Source organism: Oreochromis niloticus, linkage group LG16 (assembly GCF_001858045.2).
Source record: "Oreochromis niloticus isolate F11D_XX linkage group LG16, O_niloticus_UMD_NMBU, whole genome shotgun sequence".
In the NCBI taxonomy this organism is placed as follows: domain Eukaryota; kingdom Metazoa; phylum Chordata; class Actinopteri; order Cichliformes; family Cichlidae; genus Oreochromis; species Oreochromis niloticus.
The window spans coordinates 14,304,126-14,322,430 of NC_031987.2; the positions used below are offsets into that span (position 1 = coordinate 14,304,126).

At 42.0% G+C, this 18,305-nt stretch overlaps 1 protein-coding gene across 1 annotated transcript; it reads right to left on the reverse strand.

Moving 5' to 3' along the window:
- Positions 1 to 3,035: 3,035 nt before the first annotated feature.
- On the reverse strand, positions 3,036 to 17,908 carry zgc:162707 (UPF0524 protein C3orf70 homolog B). Its single transcript, XM_005453040.4, has 2 exons — positions 17,268 to 17,908; positions 3,036 to 5,526 (listed from the first exon to the last, which is right to left on the reverse strand). Exons 1-2 carry the CDS (start codon positions 17,449 to 17,451, stop codon positions 4,835 to 4,837), a joined length of 876 nt encoding a protein of 291 aa, XP_005453097.1. The 5' UTR covers positions 17,452 to 17,908; the 3' UTR covers positions 3,036 to 4,834.
- Between the last annotated feature and the right edge of the window lie 397 nt (positions 17,909 to 18,305).

Below are 18,305 nucleotides of genomic sequence, written 5' to 3' on the forward strand. Positions count from 1 at the left end.
GTTTGTCTCATTCAGCATGCTGTACAATACTCCAAGGAGTCAGCTGTTCAGTTTTCCTGTTAATTGCATTTTGCTTTAAGGAGCCAAAATTAGCAACCTGTTTATTATCACAGTGAACTGCAGTTGTGGTCAAAGGTTTACGTTCTTTGCTCTCATGGAGGCCATGAATGTCGTGGCAAATTTGAGCTGTTATTGATTTCTTTGAACTGTTGCCAAGGTGGAATGATTGTACAACAACCAATTTGAATGATTTTTAATAACCAAGAATTGGGTGAGCATGTTTTAAATTATTTTGGGATTTCCTCTAATCCACACAAGTCAAACGATTGCATACACGTTCAAAACTATACATACACCCCCACTAATATTTGTTTAAATGTCCCCTAGCAAGATGCAGCTCAACCATATGCTCTTGAAAGCCATCAACAAGCTTCTGGAACAACTCTGGCTGGATTTTTGACCTTTCTTATTGGCAGAATTTGTAGAGTTCATTTAAATTAATTGGCTTGTTGGCACAAGTAGGCTTGAGGTCAGTGCTTTGGGAAATCTATTCCAGAAGCTTAATTGGCTATTTCTAAACAACTGCAGGATCATCATTTTAAACTAGTGTACATACAGTAGGTGCAAGTTATTTAGACGTGTCACAACTTTCCCACAGTCCTCAGATGCAAGGAAATTAGTTAAAATATTCAGGAGGAACCCAGGGATCACCAAGCCTGCCAAGAAGTGGAAACTGCTGGAGGACCAGTGCCACTGTCCACAGAGAGGCAAACTTTTATATCACCATTGACAGAGATGCTCCCACCAAGAAAAAAGACCCTGCTCCAAAATTGACATTGTACCAGCTGCCAAGCATAGTGGTAATAGCATCATGCTCTGGGGCTGTTTTGCTGCCAGTGTTACTGGTACATTGCACAAAATAAGTGGAATAATGAAGGAGGAGGACTACCTCCAAATTCTTGAAATTTTTGGGTGTTCCAACATAACAGTTCTCTAAACACACAGATCAAAACGGGCTTTTTGAATGGATAAAGCAGGCTAACATCACACTTCTGGACCGGCCGTCCCGAAGCTCCGACCGCAACCCAACTGAAACTTTGTGAAATATCCTTAAAATTCAGGTCCATGCCAGGAAACCAAACAATTTAAATGAACTCTACTAATTCTGCCAACAATAATATCCAGTCAGAATTTTTCCAGAAGCTTGTTGATGTCTACTTGAGGTCCAACTTGCTATGGGACATTCAACTGATTATAAGTGGGGATGTATGTATACAATTAAGCCTGTGCACATACTTTGACCCAGTGGATTAGAGAAAATCCCCCCCCAAAATCAAACTTGTGCACCCAATTCTTGCTTTTTAAAGTCATTAAACATGGATGATGTTCAATCATTCAACCCTGGAAAAAGAATAGTTCAAAGAAAAGACCAGACCTTTTATCCCTTTTGGCAGTTATTTGGATTATGTGTTTATTTGAAACACAAATATGTTATTTAGAGACATGGAGTTCTCATTTAAGTAAATATAATGTAATATAGGAGATTATAAACAGAGGTATTTGGTAGTGATGCTTCTAATTTGCTTGCAGTTACACACAAAAAAAGGTTAGCATCTATTTTAAAGAAACATTTTAATAAGTTTCTGAGGATTCCCCATGAGAGCAGATGTATTTGATGTATTTCTAAAATCCTTCTCCTCCTACTCAGGTGAGTCCCTGCTGGTACTTCATGTTTTCATTTTGTAACTTGAAACCTCTTTTAAGTATTGGGGATCTGCTTGTTTTGTCTTGCCCCCTGTAGAGAAAATGGAGTTGTATGAAATTAAAAGGACGTCTCCTTAGGAAGATAATGTGGTTGTGCAAACATCAGAATGGAAAGAGTGAAACTGACATCCCTCTACAGCTTGTGTGACTCAAGCTGTGCCAACCTGGCCTGTGAAGCAGTCCTTGAACAAGGGCATATTTTTCATTTGGTGTGTGACTTCGTGTGTGTGTGTGTTAGCGTGCTGTCACCGCTCAAGGTTCCTGCCAATCGAATGACTTTGCTGTGAGGGATTAACAGTAACAGTGATCTCTTCATGCAATCTCTCTGTACCATTTGAAAAAAACGGGAACTATTTCATAACGCCGTACAAAATGTGTGTGCGCCTGCACAGACCGGAGCGTGCACACACACACTCGTATGCACACATGAAGTCCATCCTACGACTTTACATGTGCTTGCATCATCATCATCCCGCTAATTGAGCTTCCACATCTCTTGCCTGTTGCTGTACTCCCTCCACAAATTCTCTCTCAGGTTTTCCTCTTCTTCTCCCACTCTATGCCATCTGCTCTCCAGCATTCAATTCCACTCCTCTCCTCTTCATCTTTGGGCAGAATAGTGGATGTACATTTATATAAACTGATTAGCATTTCATCCAAGCCTTGGTTTTCTCTCTCTGCACAAAGGATCGATAGACACAATGCAAGGGAAAAAGAAGCGTGGAGAAATCAATCTCAGTTTGCAGTCAAGGTGAGAAAGAAGCTTGCATGGTCTCTCATAAAATCTGCTGCTAGACGAAGTGTGGAGAAGACTGTCTGCGACAGAAGCCCAGAGGAAACTGGGGGGGGGGCTCTGTCTCCATCGAAAAAGCTCAGTGTTTTTTGTCTTACATAAAGCTGAAGCAAAGAATGCATCCAATCTTAAATCTTCCACTACAACCTACTCCCAATGTTTTTCCTCCCCCTTTAAAATGTTTAAAATGTGCAGCACAAAGTAATTAAAGCTTTCAAAGGCAGGAATGTAAGCTACATACCTCAACACAGTTTAGATCAGACATCCACAGCTGAAATAGTGACTCAGTTCGAGTGTATCTCTCACTTTACTTTACTTTGTTTTTTTCTTGTTACCCACTCCAGCTCTGGAGAGCATTAGTCATCATCAGTGTGTCGTGTGGAGGACGTTTGAGTGCATTTCAAAACAGATTTCAATTTTCTTTTTACAGAGGGTGTTCACGCTGTCCACAATAGATGAAGCAGGAGAGAGAAAAAAGTGAGTTTCATTAAGATTTATTCATATGAAAATAATAATATAACAAGAATAAGAACCAAATGCATTTTTCTTCAACTGCATTATGAGGGACTGTGCTCAGTGTAATGTCTAGGGCTGTCCCTGAATAAAAACACCTTGTTTTAATAACTAATACAGGGTTTCTTTGTTCTTTGATAGCATGTTTTTAATTGGAGTTTGACATGAGGGAATCCTGCAAGTGAATGCAGTCATGCAAAATGATTTTTTTCTTCTTCATCATCTTTTTTTTAAACATCTAGTGCTTATAACATTGCAGCCATAAATATTTGTGATAACTGTGGTGATTTTTGCTGATAGCTCTCTGGAAAATAATGTTTTTAAACATTAAAATAAAAGACGCCGCCCGGCTTCATTTTACTATCTGACTAATAAGCTACTCGTTTCTTATGTCAATCACAACATCACAACAGGTATTCAGGCATCCTATCTCACACTCTAATCTCTTTTAAGATGTGACCTACTAGTCTAAAATGAATGACCTCCCCAGACCCCCCTTTTGGTCATCACGAAAAAGGCATTTCATTCTCAAAAGTCCTCAAACTAATTAACAATGTAGGTTCATTATTATTAATATTATTGTTATTATTTTTATTATCATAATATAAGATTATAAATTAGATGTGTTCCCTCAGCGATATTTGTCTCACTTGTGTCTACTGTGACAACATCCCTCCCTGTCACTGCAGCTGTACTGGAGACGCGTCCGTGCTATTCATTTCTTGGCTGCTAATAGAGGTCAGTGCAAGTCATGTTTTGCTTAATGGGACTGCCGTTCAGTTCAGCTTGACCAGAAAAGGTGGTCAGAAGAATTTTCTGTAAAGTCTGAGACATTTTTTTTAGAAGGTATAAGGGTATCCTTGGTCCTCACTGGCAGGTTCAGTATAGGAATGTGCTTCTGTGTAATCCTTGATTGTCAAACACTGACCTACCTACCCTACTGCCCGTGATGGTGTCAGTAAAGTGCAGACAAACTGTGGGCCACAATTCTTTTTAATAATGCGATAAAAGCAGGTGTGCCTGCTCTGAGCAGCTCAGAGCTGAGTAATTAAGGGGTTAAAAGGCCGGTGTGCTTTAGGCCCACGAGAGGTAGCTGGCCTTGTGGTTATTACGCTGAAGAGTCAGAATTACTAATATGTGTGGGTGGAGCCACTGACCGGAGAACGAGGGACGGCATGCTTATCTGCCACTCGAATGCTGAATTGGACCAAAGTCTGACAGACTGACTGACTGGAGAACACAATAATTACCTAACTGCTCATTATCATCGTGAAACATACTCATACCACCTTGGTTCATACATAATTTAGCTCCAGTAATATATACCTAAAGAGAAGTGTCACAAAAAAGTGTCCCCCTTTTCTTGTTTTCCTATTTCCTCTGACGTGCACCTACTCTAGATTCTTTTTTGTATTTTTGATTTTTCTCCACACGACCATGTAAAGGAGGTCTTTTTGGTAGACTGTGCATGTTCTTGATATTCTTGTGCTTCTGTCTTTATTGTAATAAGTTCAGCAAATTCAATCCGTGCAGAGGATGTGGGCAGAGGAGAAGCTGTTTCAGATTGTAGGTGCGCTGTCCTCGGCCACCTGCAGGAAAACAAATTCATCCCAAAACAACCCGGCGAAGCCCTGCTGAAGCGTTAGAAAGGGGTTTGTTTCCTACTGGTCCATATGTCATAAATCCTTGAGAGTTATTCTCAATAATAAGCTTCTGCTCCGTTGATGTTCCTTATAGATCAATTCCACCTTGATGCCATGTTGGTTACACAGTTGTTTCAATCTTTTCGATGATTTCTATCATAGACTTGGAGGGAGAGAGCAGAGAACAGTCATCTTGATCCCAGAGGCTCCCAGGGCTGGAGTTTCCATCTGTGCTCAACTCGTCATCCTCCTCCTCCTCCTCGCTCTCCTCCTCACAGGACTCCAGATAGTGGAGACCGAGGGCGTTGATGCCGGAGTCCTCGGAGCTTGACGGCGAGGAACAGTGGTCCATTTTGGGACCTTTTACCTTATCCAGCGGGGAGGGGTGTTTGTGTTCACCGTACACTTGCTGCACTGGCTGCACAGGTGCAGGTGCGTTTTGGGTTGACGGCGTCGGTTTGGGCAGTTGCTGAGCCTGGCTGGGATTTTGGGGAACCGTAGGTAAAGCTGGAGCAGGTGGTGGGGGGGTAGGAGGACGAGGCGGCTCTGGTAAAGGAGGCGGGGGACGCTGCACGTAGCACATCTTCCCATTGATACGTTTGACGATGTAGTCGTCCACAAACAGGTCGGCGATCACGCAGTACTTCGGAGACTCCAGGTGAGGCGGGGACTTGAAGCAAGGGGCGAGTTTCAGGAAGCGCTCGGCCAGAGAGACGGACAGGTCGATGGTGCTGCTGCACTCTGAGCCAACAGGCGGCACGGTCGTGCTGGGCAGCTGGCACACATTGGTCATGGGCTGGTACACGTACTTGCCTAAAGAAAAACAAAAAGAAACAAAACAAAACATGCAATTACCTTCATTTGTATTTTAACAATGACACCACTGCCTACTTGTACGGCAGAGCTGTTGCACGTAGTGACAAACCCACACAAAATTATCCCCTAAACCACTTGTAGCATTTTTCAGCTAATCGTTTTGGTCTCCATACCCACAACTTCACCATTTACTCCCACCTCTGTCATCTGCATATCTCATCAGTACGCAGCTGCTTTTAGGAAAAAAAGAAAGGAAAAACTCTTCAAACCCACTAAACTACCTGCCAAACACCAAACAACACAAAGAAAAATTCTGCAGCTAAATGTTGTGGAGGGTTTACCAGCTGATGGCTCAAGTGTTTTCCCCTGGAAATGTTTAAAAGGGGAGAAAATAGCAAGGATTTATTATGTTCATCTGAAAGTGAGAAACACGGCTTTCACTCAGAGCTAATGTTGCCCTGTGTAATATACCACTGTTCTTGCATGTTCACCATATCTCCCAAAAAGGCAAGAAAATGTCAGTATATAGTTAAAACGAACACTAATAGAAGAGGAGGATTAGCATTCTCTATGGGTGACACAATGTACATCAACAAGCATCAACGATATGACAAGAATTTCACTGGAAAAATCAAATTTGGGTTTTTGAGTAGGTTCTCAGTCATCCAGGTCGCTGTAGTCTAAGGAGCTTGGAAGGAAAGCGACTAGACTTCTTTACATTTCTTGAAGAAATTTTGGAGTCCAGTCGCTTTCTTCCCAAGCTCCTTAGACTACAGCGACCTGGATGACTGAAAACCTCAGTCACGACAGCAATGCTGGAGACGGCATGAGCACGTGAACGTCAACCACTCGCACACATTCCAATACATGCCCAAATCTAAGAAACATGCTAGCTTAACAAATCCCTGTAGATGTCACAGTAAAATCATGCAAAGTCTTGCAATGCCCTTATATTTTGTGACTTGTGGGGGTTTTTGTGTGCATTTTTTTTTTATCCAGGCATGCTTTTACTGTTTTGGCAGTGTGTTTGGGATCATTATCACGCTAAAAAATTTAACCACTGCCAATCAGATGCTTTCCAGATGGTACTGCATGATCGAGCACAATCTGATTGTACTTTCCTGCACTCATTTAATCAGTTTTGACAAAGTCCCCACACTGCATCTATCTATCTATCTATCTAGAATCAGATGATCACCTATTTAATCTTATGAGTAATTTTGAGATAACAAAGCATTTTCTGCTGCCAAATTAAAAACGCCTTTCTTCTTTCCAACATCTGTAATGAAACAGCAGCCAGACTGAAACAGTGTAAACTTTAGGCCAGCTGGAGCGGAGCAACAATCATTTCTGACCCTTCAATACTGATGCAAGACTCATTCTTCAAATATAACAAAATAAATAACAGGGTTTGTGTGTACAATATTTAAACCTGATGTTTTCATGATTAACACTAGAATTACTGACATAATGTGAATACAAAGCTCTAATATGTGAGGCAGCCTGCATTCTCAATCCAATAAATAGCATTTTTTCTGCACAGTGACTGTGTTTCTACAGATTTTTTTTGTAAGACTCTAAGCCATGCCACATTAAGTTCTGCTGGTGATAGTTCAAAATAACAGCTCCCAGATGTTACTCACTGTTTGCAGCCCACCACCTCCAACTCTGGGCCGTGCTGCCTGAATATTGCAGTTCAGATGTGTGTTTAACTGGCTCCCAGGAGAGAGAGAGAAAGTACAGAAGACGACAAGCCTACGCATCACTTCTCTTCCTCTCATGGTGTGTCCTTGTCCTTTGTTTTGGTGGCTGCCTTGTTCCATTCAATCAAACTCTTCTCCTGGGCTACACTGACAATATCAAACTGCTTCAAATTAGGGAGGAGGCCATCTTTTTTTTTGATGAATGAACAAAGTGAGTTTTCAATGCTGAAGAACATTTTTTTAAAGAAAGCACAAGCCTTACAGATGAGCTGCAGCGTTGTTGAATAACTCACGCGACCACCTCACTATTAAATTACACAAGACTGCGTTAGCCACGCGGCGTGCGAGGCGTTTAAAAGCGGATGTGGCTGGATCTTCATGTCTGTAGACTTTGTAAATATTTTTAATATCAAACACAAGAGCTAATATTGATGCAGACAAAAAGGGGGGTAGAGTAGCTGTTCTGTTTAATGAGAGAAACTCAATGGTCCATGTTCAGACTGAGATGAGCCCATTCAGGCAGGCTTGAAAGCGGCAACAAATGAGAGCTAAAGCTGTAGAAGGAGATGTGTTGACATTTAGTTGCTTTTTTTTTTCAGCATATTACATCTAATTGCATTCATCCATCTGGAGTTTCAAATACCATGAGCAATACTAAGAGACAGACAGATGCACAGTCAGACAACAAAACAGACAGGCATATGGAGCTAACACTACACCAACACTGCTTGTCCTCAGCAGCCCTGCAGAAGGAGTGCAGCTCGTCTGTAAATTTACAAGGTGTCTGCACTTTCTTAGAAATATCACTGTTTCTGTGAGCCCCGAGGACAGTACGGTATGTGTGATAAATCTCACTTACAATAATCTGACGAAAAAAATGAGAAGAGAGAATCTTTATATGTCGGGGAAAAAAAACAAGCTTCTGTTTTTTAATACCGGGACTATGTGCCGCATCCAATAAAAATAAAAAAAGACTGCAAGCCGGAAAACAATCATAATGCACACACAGAACCTTTTAAATGTTCTCATATTAATCGTTCTTTAATTGCCAACGTGTGGAGAATCTGCAAGTGAAAAATACGACGTCATCTGACGTTCTCGGTTCCTTATAACAGGTTGCGTGCTTAAAATAAATGAAGGCGTTGGGCCAGCTTTTTGTGAAACCCCCCAAAGGCCTCTGTATGGAAGGAAGTGTTCAAGGGTGACATTTGCTTAGAAATGAAGTCAGTCATGTCAACAACACAGAAAGAGAAACTCAATGTAAGGTTTAAAAGAAACTACATCAGCGGGGTTTTTGATTCATTGAGGGACCTTGGTTTCTACATCAATTAAACGCTTATTGAATTGTTTATTAAAGTCCTGTAGCCAAGGCTTGAGTCAGCTTAGTGTTTTTAATACCAGACATGATGAGTGACGGGCTAATCTAAGTGAAAAACTGAGGTACACTTCACGCTCATATAGTAGCAACCACAACGTTGGCCAGCCCTAAAGCATACTCTGCTTTTCCATCTAGTTTAACTATAATGGAGACCATAACTTAAAAATAATATCATGTTGTTTTCAGTAAGACTTAACACTATCAGTTTAAACCATAAACACATCAGGAAAACTGTTTTCTGAGACCATAGATCAAGAGAGCCGAAGGAAAGTTTTCCCATAGACTTTAGTGTAATCAAACTTTTTTTCATAACCCGAGGAGTCGCCTCCTGTTGGCTGTTAGAAAGAATGCAACTTTAAAGCTTTGGCTTCACTGATTTTTTAGACCCAGAAGTTACATCCAAGAAACAGTGGATAATAGTAAATGTTTACAAGGAAACTTTATAGATGCTTTTAGTTTAAAATTCCTGAGTCAGCTACCCTTGTGCACTTCTCTGTATAGTGTAGAAATATCAGTTTGAAGTACCAATGTCTAACACAGCCAAAAACTAGAATTGAGATCTTGTTAAACTAGTTTTAACTAGATTTTATAATCCAACAATATAAGTGTACGCAAGACAATAATACGAGGTTTGGCCTCTTTTGGATGCTCTACACACAAGTGTCCAGATCTGTTGTTAAGGCATTGCTTTCCATCAGTGCAGCTTGCAGCTTTGCAGTGGTCATTGGTTATCAACCCAGCATGTGGACATATGTGGACTAAATGTTTATCCTTCTGATTCAGAAAGGCCTTTTCTACTGCTGGCAGAGAGGGGGCGGGCACTGTCCTCCTGAAATAGCCACAGTGCTACAGTAAGAACATCATAAGTACAGGTTGGAGCACCTCATCTCTGTACATTCAGCCACTCAGATTTCCAACAGAATAATCAGATCAGTGGTGGTGCTTGGACACACGATCTGATATCCCTGTGTTGGTGTTGATCCTGCATCATCAAAAAATAATGTCAGTCCAGGATCAACATCGCAACTGACCAACGACATTGTCTAAGCATTCAAGAGGTTAGCTATTGAAGGCTGTAGCAAACCAACATAAGTAACGTAAATCTGGCTAACAACAAACCTGACTTGATAGTATATTTATTATATTGTATAAATTAATAAAGAAAACACGTGAAATGTTGATGATTTGGTCTAGAGGGGTTTTATACAATGAAGGACATTTTTCCCCACACTGCAATTACGATGCAAGAACAACACCAACATGGGAATATCAGCTACACTATGCTTGGACACAAATACCAGCACCCAGCATACTAAAAGCCCAGCATGGTGGCACTGATGACAATGCTGTGCACACAATTATTATTATTTTTTTGTCTTCTGAGACCACTGGCTTGAAACTGCAGTAAACTGAGTCAATTTTGAGGTGTACAAATGAGTTCATTTGTCTTGGTAAACCAATTACCAATCCCGCCGCTGTATAAAACCAATCCACCGGAACTGAAAACTACCCACAGAATATGTTTGGGTTTTCCAAGCGATTAAAATGATGTAAGATTGATAAAACTTGCATTTCCTTTCTGACTAAAATAAATATTGCACTCAACAATAGCTTTAACAGGGCTGTATGTAGGTACACCGCTCAGTGACGACTGAAACCAACACCAGCTCTGTCTGAGCAGCTTTATTGATATTGAGCTGTACTCTAACCATGTGCTGCCCGGTGCTGCAGCCCTCGCATGACAACGTCAGACGTCAGTTGTTGGGTGACCTCTGCGTGTGCTGCCGCTCTGTGCATGTTTGTATTTCCGCACTAACAAAGACCACATGTCCCGACAAAGAAAGGACAGTCGGCAACATTCACCGCATGCTGTACAAACTCCCGGCGTGGGACATTTTTCATTCATGGACAAAGCAAAAACATTCAACGTGTTTCTTTTCTTTTTGCATTTGTGAAATGAAAAGAGCTAAATTAACTATTATAAAGGAGTGTGCGTGCATGCGATGCTGTGACTCACTGAGTGTTTAGCAGTTTTTGGAGGGCAACAGAATGAAAAGTGGAGTAATAACAAGACAGGCTTTATCTACACAGGCAAAACTTGTTAATATAATTAGTTCCTCGCTGTTTGTTTTGGATTTTGAAGACAATAAAACAAATGTGACAGTGTTGTCCTTGAATAGTGAGGGTTTAAAGATAAATCTGCCTGAAAGTGGTTGAGAGGGAAAAACATATTTTTGTCCTTTTTGTCAGAGATACCCAGACAAACAGACAAAATGATGCCACGAGAAATTTGTCCTGCTACAAATAAAGATTGACAGCATAAAAAAACCCATCAGACAGCTGTAACATCAACACTGAATGTCAGACGGTTTCAGTCCTTCGGTGTCAAACAATGGGAGGTTCTCAACACAAACACGAGCGCTGTGTTTTTCTGCTGACGGCAGCCTCGGTCGACCGGGCGCGGGCCACGCTTTGCACATCGTGAAGGGGAGGAATGACTCTTTCTCGACTAAAAAGCTTTTCATCACGTTACAATTAAAACCCAGCTAAACGCAACAAGTTCACCAGGGACCGATTAAAAGCATTTGGGATATAAATGAGATCATTAAATAAAGGAGATGTAAATAAGCCAGTGAAGAATTAACAGATTTTCATTACAAAATTCTAATTACGAAAGCAGCTTTTTCAATTCGAAAGCAGGGAATGAAGAGTATCTTCAATATATACATAAAAAAACATCATCTGGATTATTTTAGTGATTATTTAGCGAGATAAAGTGTTGGAACCGGTACACAAAGAATGTTGTGTAAAGACGCAAAGTTATTTATAGTAAAACTCAAGAGTTGAAGAGGTTAATAAGGAGGTGGAAGAACAAGCAGCTTATCCCTGGGAGATACAGATTGCTCAGAGGAGGGAGTCGAGTACTCCTCTGCTACCGCACGTCTCCATCTTCCACGCCTCCTCTCTCCTGGGCCTGTAGCTGGCCGAGGGCTGCAAAGACTGTTTTAATACAGGAGGTAGATTCTCTGGAAAATGCTGCCTGCAGCCCATCAGTCCCCTGCTCCCCTTCAAAATCACACTGTAAAAAATATCAACTCTTCTACCGCCCTACCGGCTGCAGCTGGATTATTGTGACAAGCCCAACATGTAGTCAGCATCACACACACATTATGTCATTTCGATATTGGCTCACATCGAAGCCTCAGCAGAGAATGAGTCATTAACATCCCCCTCAGTTTGATATTTTGCATGTTTGAGCTGAAGCCAACTGGCTTTATGTAGCCCACTGAATGTGCCACATACCAGTTCAAAGCAGCATGTTGGCAAAACCCATCGAACAAAAACAATTATTTTAGCAGATTGTTGTCATTCCTCATAACAGCTGCTGCGCCCAGTCGGCCAGCGGATACGACAGGCTCCAACATCCGCTGCTCTTTGTGTTTAAATCTGGCCAACAAAAAGGGGCTGCGCTAAGGGGAAACAACACAAGTTTCAGGTTTCATGGAAGAGGACGGTCTGACCCGGCATCATGCTTCCTGTTTCATGCCTCCGGAGGCAGCCACTTGGAAGTCCACTGTTTAGTCTGTAACCATAATGAAAAACTCTTGACTGTGTCTCTGTGCACACAAAACAGTGCACCACTGAAAAGCGCTCCACTGATTTAGCACTGCACTGCTTTAACACAGTTCTTTTATTTATTTTATTCAGAGAATACTATTTTCTGGTCAGTGCAATTCAAACGTGACAGTTTGGTTAGAGATTCAAGTGTGTTGTGCAGGTAGCAGATAATGTAGCCACATGCAGAGATAAGGAGCAGGTTACAGATGTCTGTCAAGCTCACTTCTTTTCAACTGCACACCTCCAGCCTACACTGACTCAAGAGGCACTGAAGGCAATCTATCTTGCCTTGTGTGAGCCACAAAGGCTTCAAAGTGAATTTTTTTTAGCTTTACATGAGTGCTCCTCCAAATATGTAACCACACACTGATGTGTAAAATTGACGGAATTCCCCTTTAAGACTTTTTTTGTCCATTAAAAAGAGATACTGATCACTCCTGACGACAATAGCCAAGAATCGATCTCTTAAACAATCTGTAATTATCTTATGAAATCATTCTGTGCAGGCCAAAAGTGATCTATTGATGCTCTAGTGACCAATCAGCAAAGCGAGCCTTTGTTATAGCAGACATTTTGAGCTGTCACAAATAGAGAAACCATAGGCTGTATATAAAAAATGGCCATAGGTGGCCACCGTGATGTCACCCCTTTGTTTGTGCCATCTCATTCTAAAACCAGACACAAAGAAGGGGGGATGTCTCTGAGAAATCAGGGGACACTGGATGCTCATGGAGCAGTGATAGGTCACCGCCCTGCTTTATAATTGTTTTCAACTTTAATGGGGACTGTAATTTACAAAATAAACATAATGTTGTCTTCAGTAGGATGTGAAACTAAAGGTTGAGACCATGAAATCATCAGGGAGGTGTCTACTGAGGCCATTTGAGGGTTGTTTTTCCTGTAGGCTTTTTCACAGTGTAACCAAAGAAGTCCCCACCTGCCGGCCATTACTTGGCTCTGCTTTACAGTCTAAGAAGAATCCATAGGAACTAATAACAGGGCGCCGTTACGCTTCGCTGTCCCGTAAGCCATTACAGAGACAATGAGCCAGCATGATCAATGCGCCCGAAGCAGCTAAACAAATTTCAGCCATTGTTGATTTTATTATTTACACGTGTGCTTTCTGCGACTTGTCAAAGTGTCTTGTTAATGAAAAAGTCAATTGTTTTTCCCTCGGTTAACGGAAAACGCAGGAATGGAGCAGGAATGGAAACATACTGGATATCACATCACGCATGACACACACAAAAAGAAACAGCTAAGGCTTTTTTCTGCCCTTTTAAATCACATCACAACAAATTTGCCACCTAAATTTCGGACCTGTTAAAAGAAACTGCGTGCCAGTTGTGGTGTTTTCCTCTGTAACGATGTATTCTACAGTTCAGCTCCAAGTTTCAGCAGTCTAAAGGAAGGGCTCATGTTACTTTCCAGCATCAGACACTTAATGGAAAAACCACTAGACAGAGAACTAAAAGGTTCTCTCTCTCTCCTAGAGCCTCCAACGAACCCCGAGCTGCATCTGATTGGACAAACAGCTCCTGTGCTGTCTGCCCACGAATTTAAAATCAAAACCATCACAGTGGCTGCTGTGCAGACTTTCCTGTATATAACAAATAGTTCAACAAACTGCTTCTAGCACCATTTGAAGGAAGAAATTAAATGAACCTTCTTCATTTTGATCAAAACACCGATTTGAATAAAGTAGCCAAAACCTCAATTCTATACAAAGAAGAAGGCGGCAATTTGAAGCCCTCTGCATGGGCAACAACTGAGCGTGGAAATTATGAATCCTGTGGCCATGCGCTTCTTATTAATTAAGTAAGGACACGACAAAGTTGGAGTCTTTTCAGAAAAAACTTGGTCAGTTATTCTTGTCAGATGGCAGTAACACAAACCTGTCCAATAAAACAAAAGCGAGAACTTCCTGAACTTTTATGCTGCTCTGCATCCATCACTGATACACCAGCATTTAAAGCGACTGAAGGGCTGCAGATCCTAAACATGAGCAATCAATCAAAAACATCCCCTCAGGCCTGTGCTGACAATATATTGATCCCTTTATAACCGGTGAAGCTTTTTATGATTCGGCAGTGCTATAAATTTTGAACCCGTCACCAAACCGGTCAATACAGCGCAGGGCTGTATTCAATAAATCTCCGTATTTCCCTTTAGAAATAGTTGCGAGCTTCTGCTGCGCGGTGTAACGGATGAGACTGCCGTGGGAGCCTGACAGAAAGATCCCATTTTCTTGTATCTACAAGTTCGAAATTAGTCCTGGCAGAGTACAAGCAGACTGACAAGACTGTTCAGGACTCATTACAGACTCTGTTAGGCTTTCTTAATGAGTAATTCATTGCTCTGCTTGGTAATTGTAATCAGTTCTTAAAGAATAAAGTGAGAGAAGTGAGAGAAGGGGGGGGAAAAGTGTTCAGACCAGGTGGTTTCAGCGCCGCTTTGAGCAAAAGCTCTCATCAGAAATGACATATTGGCGGTGACACTAAACACAGCTAATTACTGCTAATGAGAGGCTTGGACTGATGTTGTCACCAGCTGGGAACATTGCTTCCACCTACATCCAATTCTAGTTTCCACCATCTTTTTTCCGTGGTTGATTTTTTTTTTTTTTTTGACAAATGTTTCTACAACTAAATGGAAAACACTGGAAGACCATCCAACATATTTTTCCTGTGCTAGCCTGCAGACATGATTTGAGTCCTTTGAGTATTGAAAACTGGAAGAAATCCATTGTGGATGCGTTCAGTTTGCAGCAGGCACATAAAAATAGAAGAAGCCAGGCGTTAAGTCACACCTAATCATCTCGTGCTGCTCTACAGGTGAGATAATGGAAAGAATTTTAGTTTGTGAATTTAAATTGCTGAACCGAGTCTTCATACGCAGTGACCTTTTGTATTTGTTTTGCTGGGAACCTATTAAAAATGTAATTAAAAAGGCAGCCCGGCAAGACTCCCTGTGGTGAATGCACAATTATCAGCTTCAGAATAAGTTTATACTCCAGGCGGCTGTCGCAGGCACATTCAAAATGAAAACGTGACAAGATAAGGCTGTTACAACATTTCCTGCTTTTGCATCCAGCGTTATTATGGACTTCTAGAGGAGAAGGGCGTGAGCCGAGCAGCAAGGCTTTGTGAAGGCGTGCTGGTGTACTTCTCTCACCGGGTGCCCTGGTTCTGCCTGATTCAGCAGTCTTAGCTGGTTTATTTTCACCGTGGTGCGAGGGGAACCTTTGAATTGCAGTGGAAGGAGATGAGAAGGTGAGAAGCTCCATTAGGATATGCCTGGTTCTTTCTCCTATAGCATAACAAGCTCTATGTCCATTTTGTGGCACACTTTCAGCCAGAGTGATGAATATTTCAAAAACAGAAAGGAGGAGCAAGTCTGAATGTTTACAAATGATGTAACACAGAATGGGCTTTGCGTGCAGACATAAATGCTGTATGTGGCTTGTAATAAACACTGGAAGGAATTCATCATTTTTCTGCCACATCTGATATTTCAAGAACCGCCTGGCTCATTCCGGACGGAGGCGGGTGTCTAAATCCAACGATTACACAGCAAAGATTACAATGTGACTTGTGCAGTTGCACACTATAAGCTCAGAGTGAGTGGTGCAGGGTAGATGGTGATTGTGTTTTACACTGATCTGAGGATTTTCTGGGCAGGCAGAGATGGGGATAAATTAGGGCAGCACAGAGAGAGGGGCATCCTGTCAGGTGCATGCACGGCTACTGGGAATCTGCGGTGGTCTCAGGGTGTCAGGTCGAGGGAGGTTCAAATGGAGATGGAGAGTGTGGCGCACGCACAAAGTGGAAAGGAAAGTGTGCGTGTGCGAGTGGAGCTGCACCCCTGCACTTCATCCCCATTACAGTCAATGCAATAGTCGATACAAATGAAATTACTACAAGGCTGCAGAGTTCAGTGTTGTGGCTCAAGAACAGCAGTTGGAGTGCATGATACTTGTGTGAGCATGTGATGAGGGCTGTGGCCACAACATATTAAAGGATGGTGAAATATTCCATTTCTTGTTGTTGTCAACAAATTGCATTTTTCAGTAGGTAAAAAAATAAATAATAAGGGTTCAGCCCTTCCAACAGTCCTCCCTGTTGTATATCTTAAAAAATGGGTCAGAAAGACAGCTGTGGCTCAGGAATTTTCACAGTTAAGGCATAATACTAAAAAACGGGAGTAAATAGTGGATTTAGTGTGGGACTATTTTCAGCAGTGGATTAATACATATTCTACTGCCCTAGTGAGTGTTAACGACACTCACTGCCAATCTAATAAAAGAGTGATCTGGGGTTTTTTGGACAGCAGTGGCACAGAGAAGTAAATTATCAGGCTGTAGCTTCATGGGGGAATAACAGTGTCTGGTCATTGTCTGCTTTTACGGGACTTTTGCTCAAAAATAAAACACGGAATCATCCTTAAAAGAGAAATGAAAGTGGTGATTCGGGTTTGTGTCATCAGACTGTGTCGACCAGTTTCACAAAGCCTGAAAAACAAGCTTTCAAAAAACAAGAAAATAGCAGAGCTGTACAGTAGTAAATCCGAAATTTATGAATTGTTCAGCCTCCATTGTCTAGACGGCATAAACTATTCATATAGCAAGAGGAAGGGTATAATTAACTCCGGTCAGACATAAACTGATGATGAAGTATTACAGGAGCGAGTACAGCAAGGCTTATAAAATGAAGAAGTTACACCAAACAAACAATCAAATAACAGGAAACGACATCAGCTTCTCCCGAGGGGAAGCCAATGCTGCCTGTAGGCGCATGTAAGAAATCAGACTGATGGACAACCTTTACATATCTGTGAAGCGTTATAACTTGTTTATCAAATAAAGTTCATATCTGCCTCATTCTGAGCCTTTCAGGGGAGGAAGGCAACAGTGCTTGTGTGGTTTTAACTAAACACGGACACATAACTACCAAATACCACGCACATTTGCCAGCAGTGCCTTCGGTGACAGTGTGAAACGATTATTTGTAATAAATGCAGCTGATAAACTACAAACTTACAGTGACACCAGCCCAAGTGACAGCACCAGTGCAGCTTGAAGCACTTCCCGTGACTGTGCGTGGCGCAAATGGAGAGTCCATCACAAGGCAGGAAATCTGGTCTCCCAGCGCAGCTCTTGGCCAAAGCCTGCGCCTCGTCCAACTTCTCGCTCTTCGGACACTTATGTGCTCCCGAGGCAGCCATGCCAACATTTCCTGTATCAAAGGGGGGAAAAAATAAAACACGCACTCAGGCTCCTCTGGGTAACCTACAACATAAAGGCCAGGGACCGAGGCGATGTTTACGGTCCGAGCCGCCCCGTAGAGCTTCTCTGCTGGAAGACAGACGCGAAACGAAACACGGTGGCTGGATCTGTGAATCCAAAGCAGCTCGGTTCACACAAAGGGTGGCGGCATATCCTGTAAAAGTCGAAGGGCGTCAGTCAAACGAGGAGGCAAGGGGTGGGTAATGTCATGTGCAAAGCCTCCCGTGATCGTGATCCACACATTTCTCCATCCACCCCTCGCGTCGGGAAGCTCCTCTGTGCCCCTGGTGACGCGCGTACGGAACAACGGCGCGCATCTGAACTTCATCACACAACGGGAGGAGTCCACAAACACAAAGCCAGCTGCTCTGCGCACTTCAAACACACACCCAGGCTTTCATCAGACCCTCCAAGAAAGAAAGAAACTTCAAAAGATCAACGTCTATGACATTAATATATTCCGTATTTCACCCAAGAGTAGCATTTTGATTGGTGGTTTTAATTCATGAAAGTCTGCCGCTAGATCTCGTACTATTTATTCTTAACACCTACGCGTGGGCGTGCGTTATTTAAGTACATTAATGTTTTCAGAAACTCTGCGGATCCGGGACAGACAAATAAATAAATAAATAAATAAATATAGAAAATGGAGCAATACATCTGCACAAGCCAGCTGCTCAGCGTGGAGTCTTTTTGCCGCTAGGTGGCAACCCGAACATCTGTTCATTGCTGGACGTGGGATGGGATTTACTTGAGAGTGAGCCATTGATTTCTATAAACGCAATTTAGAGCT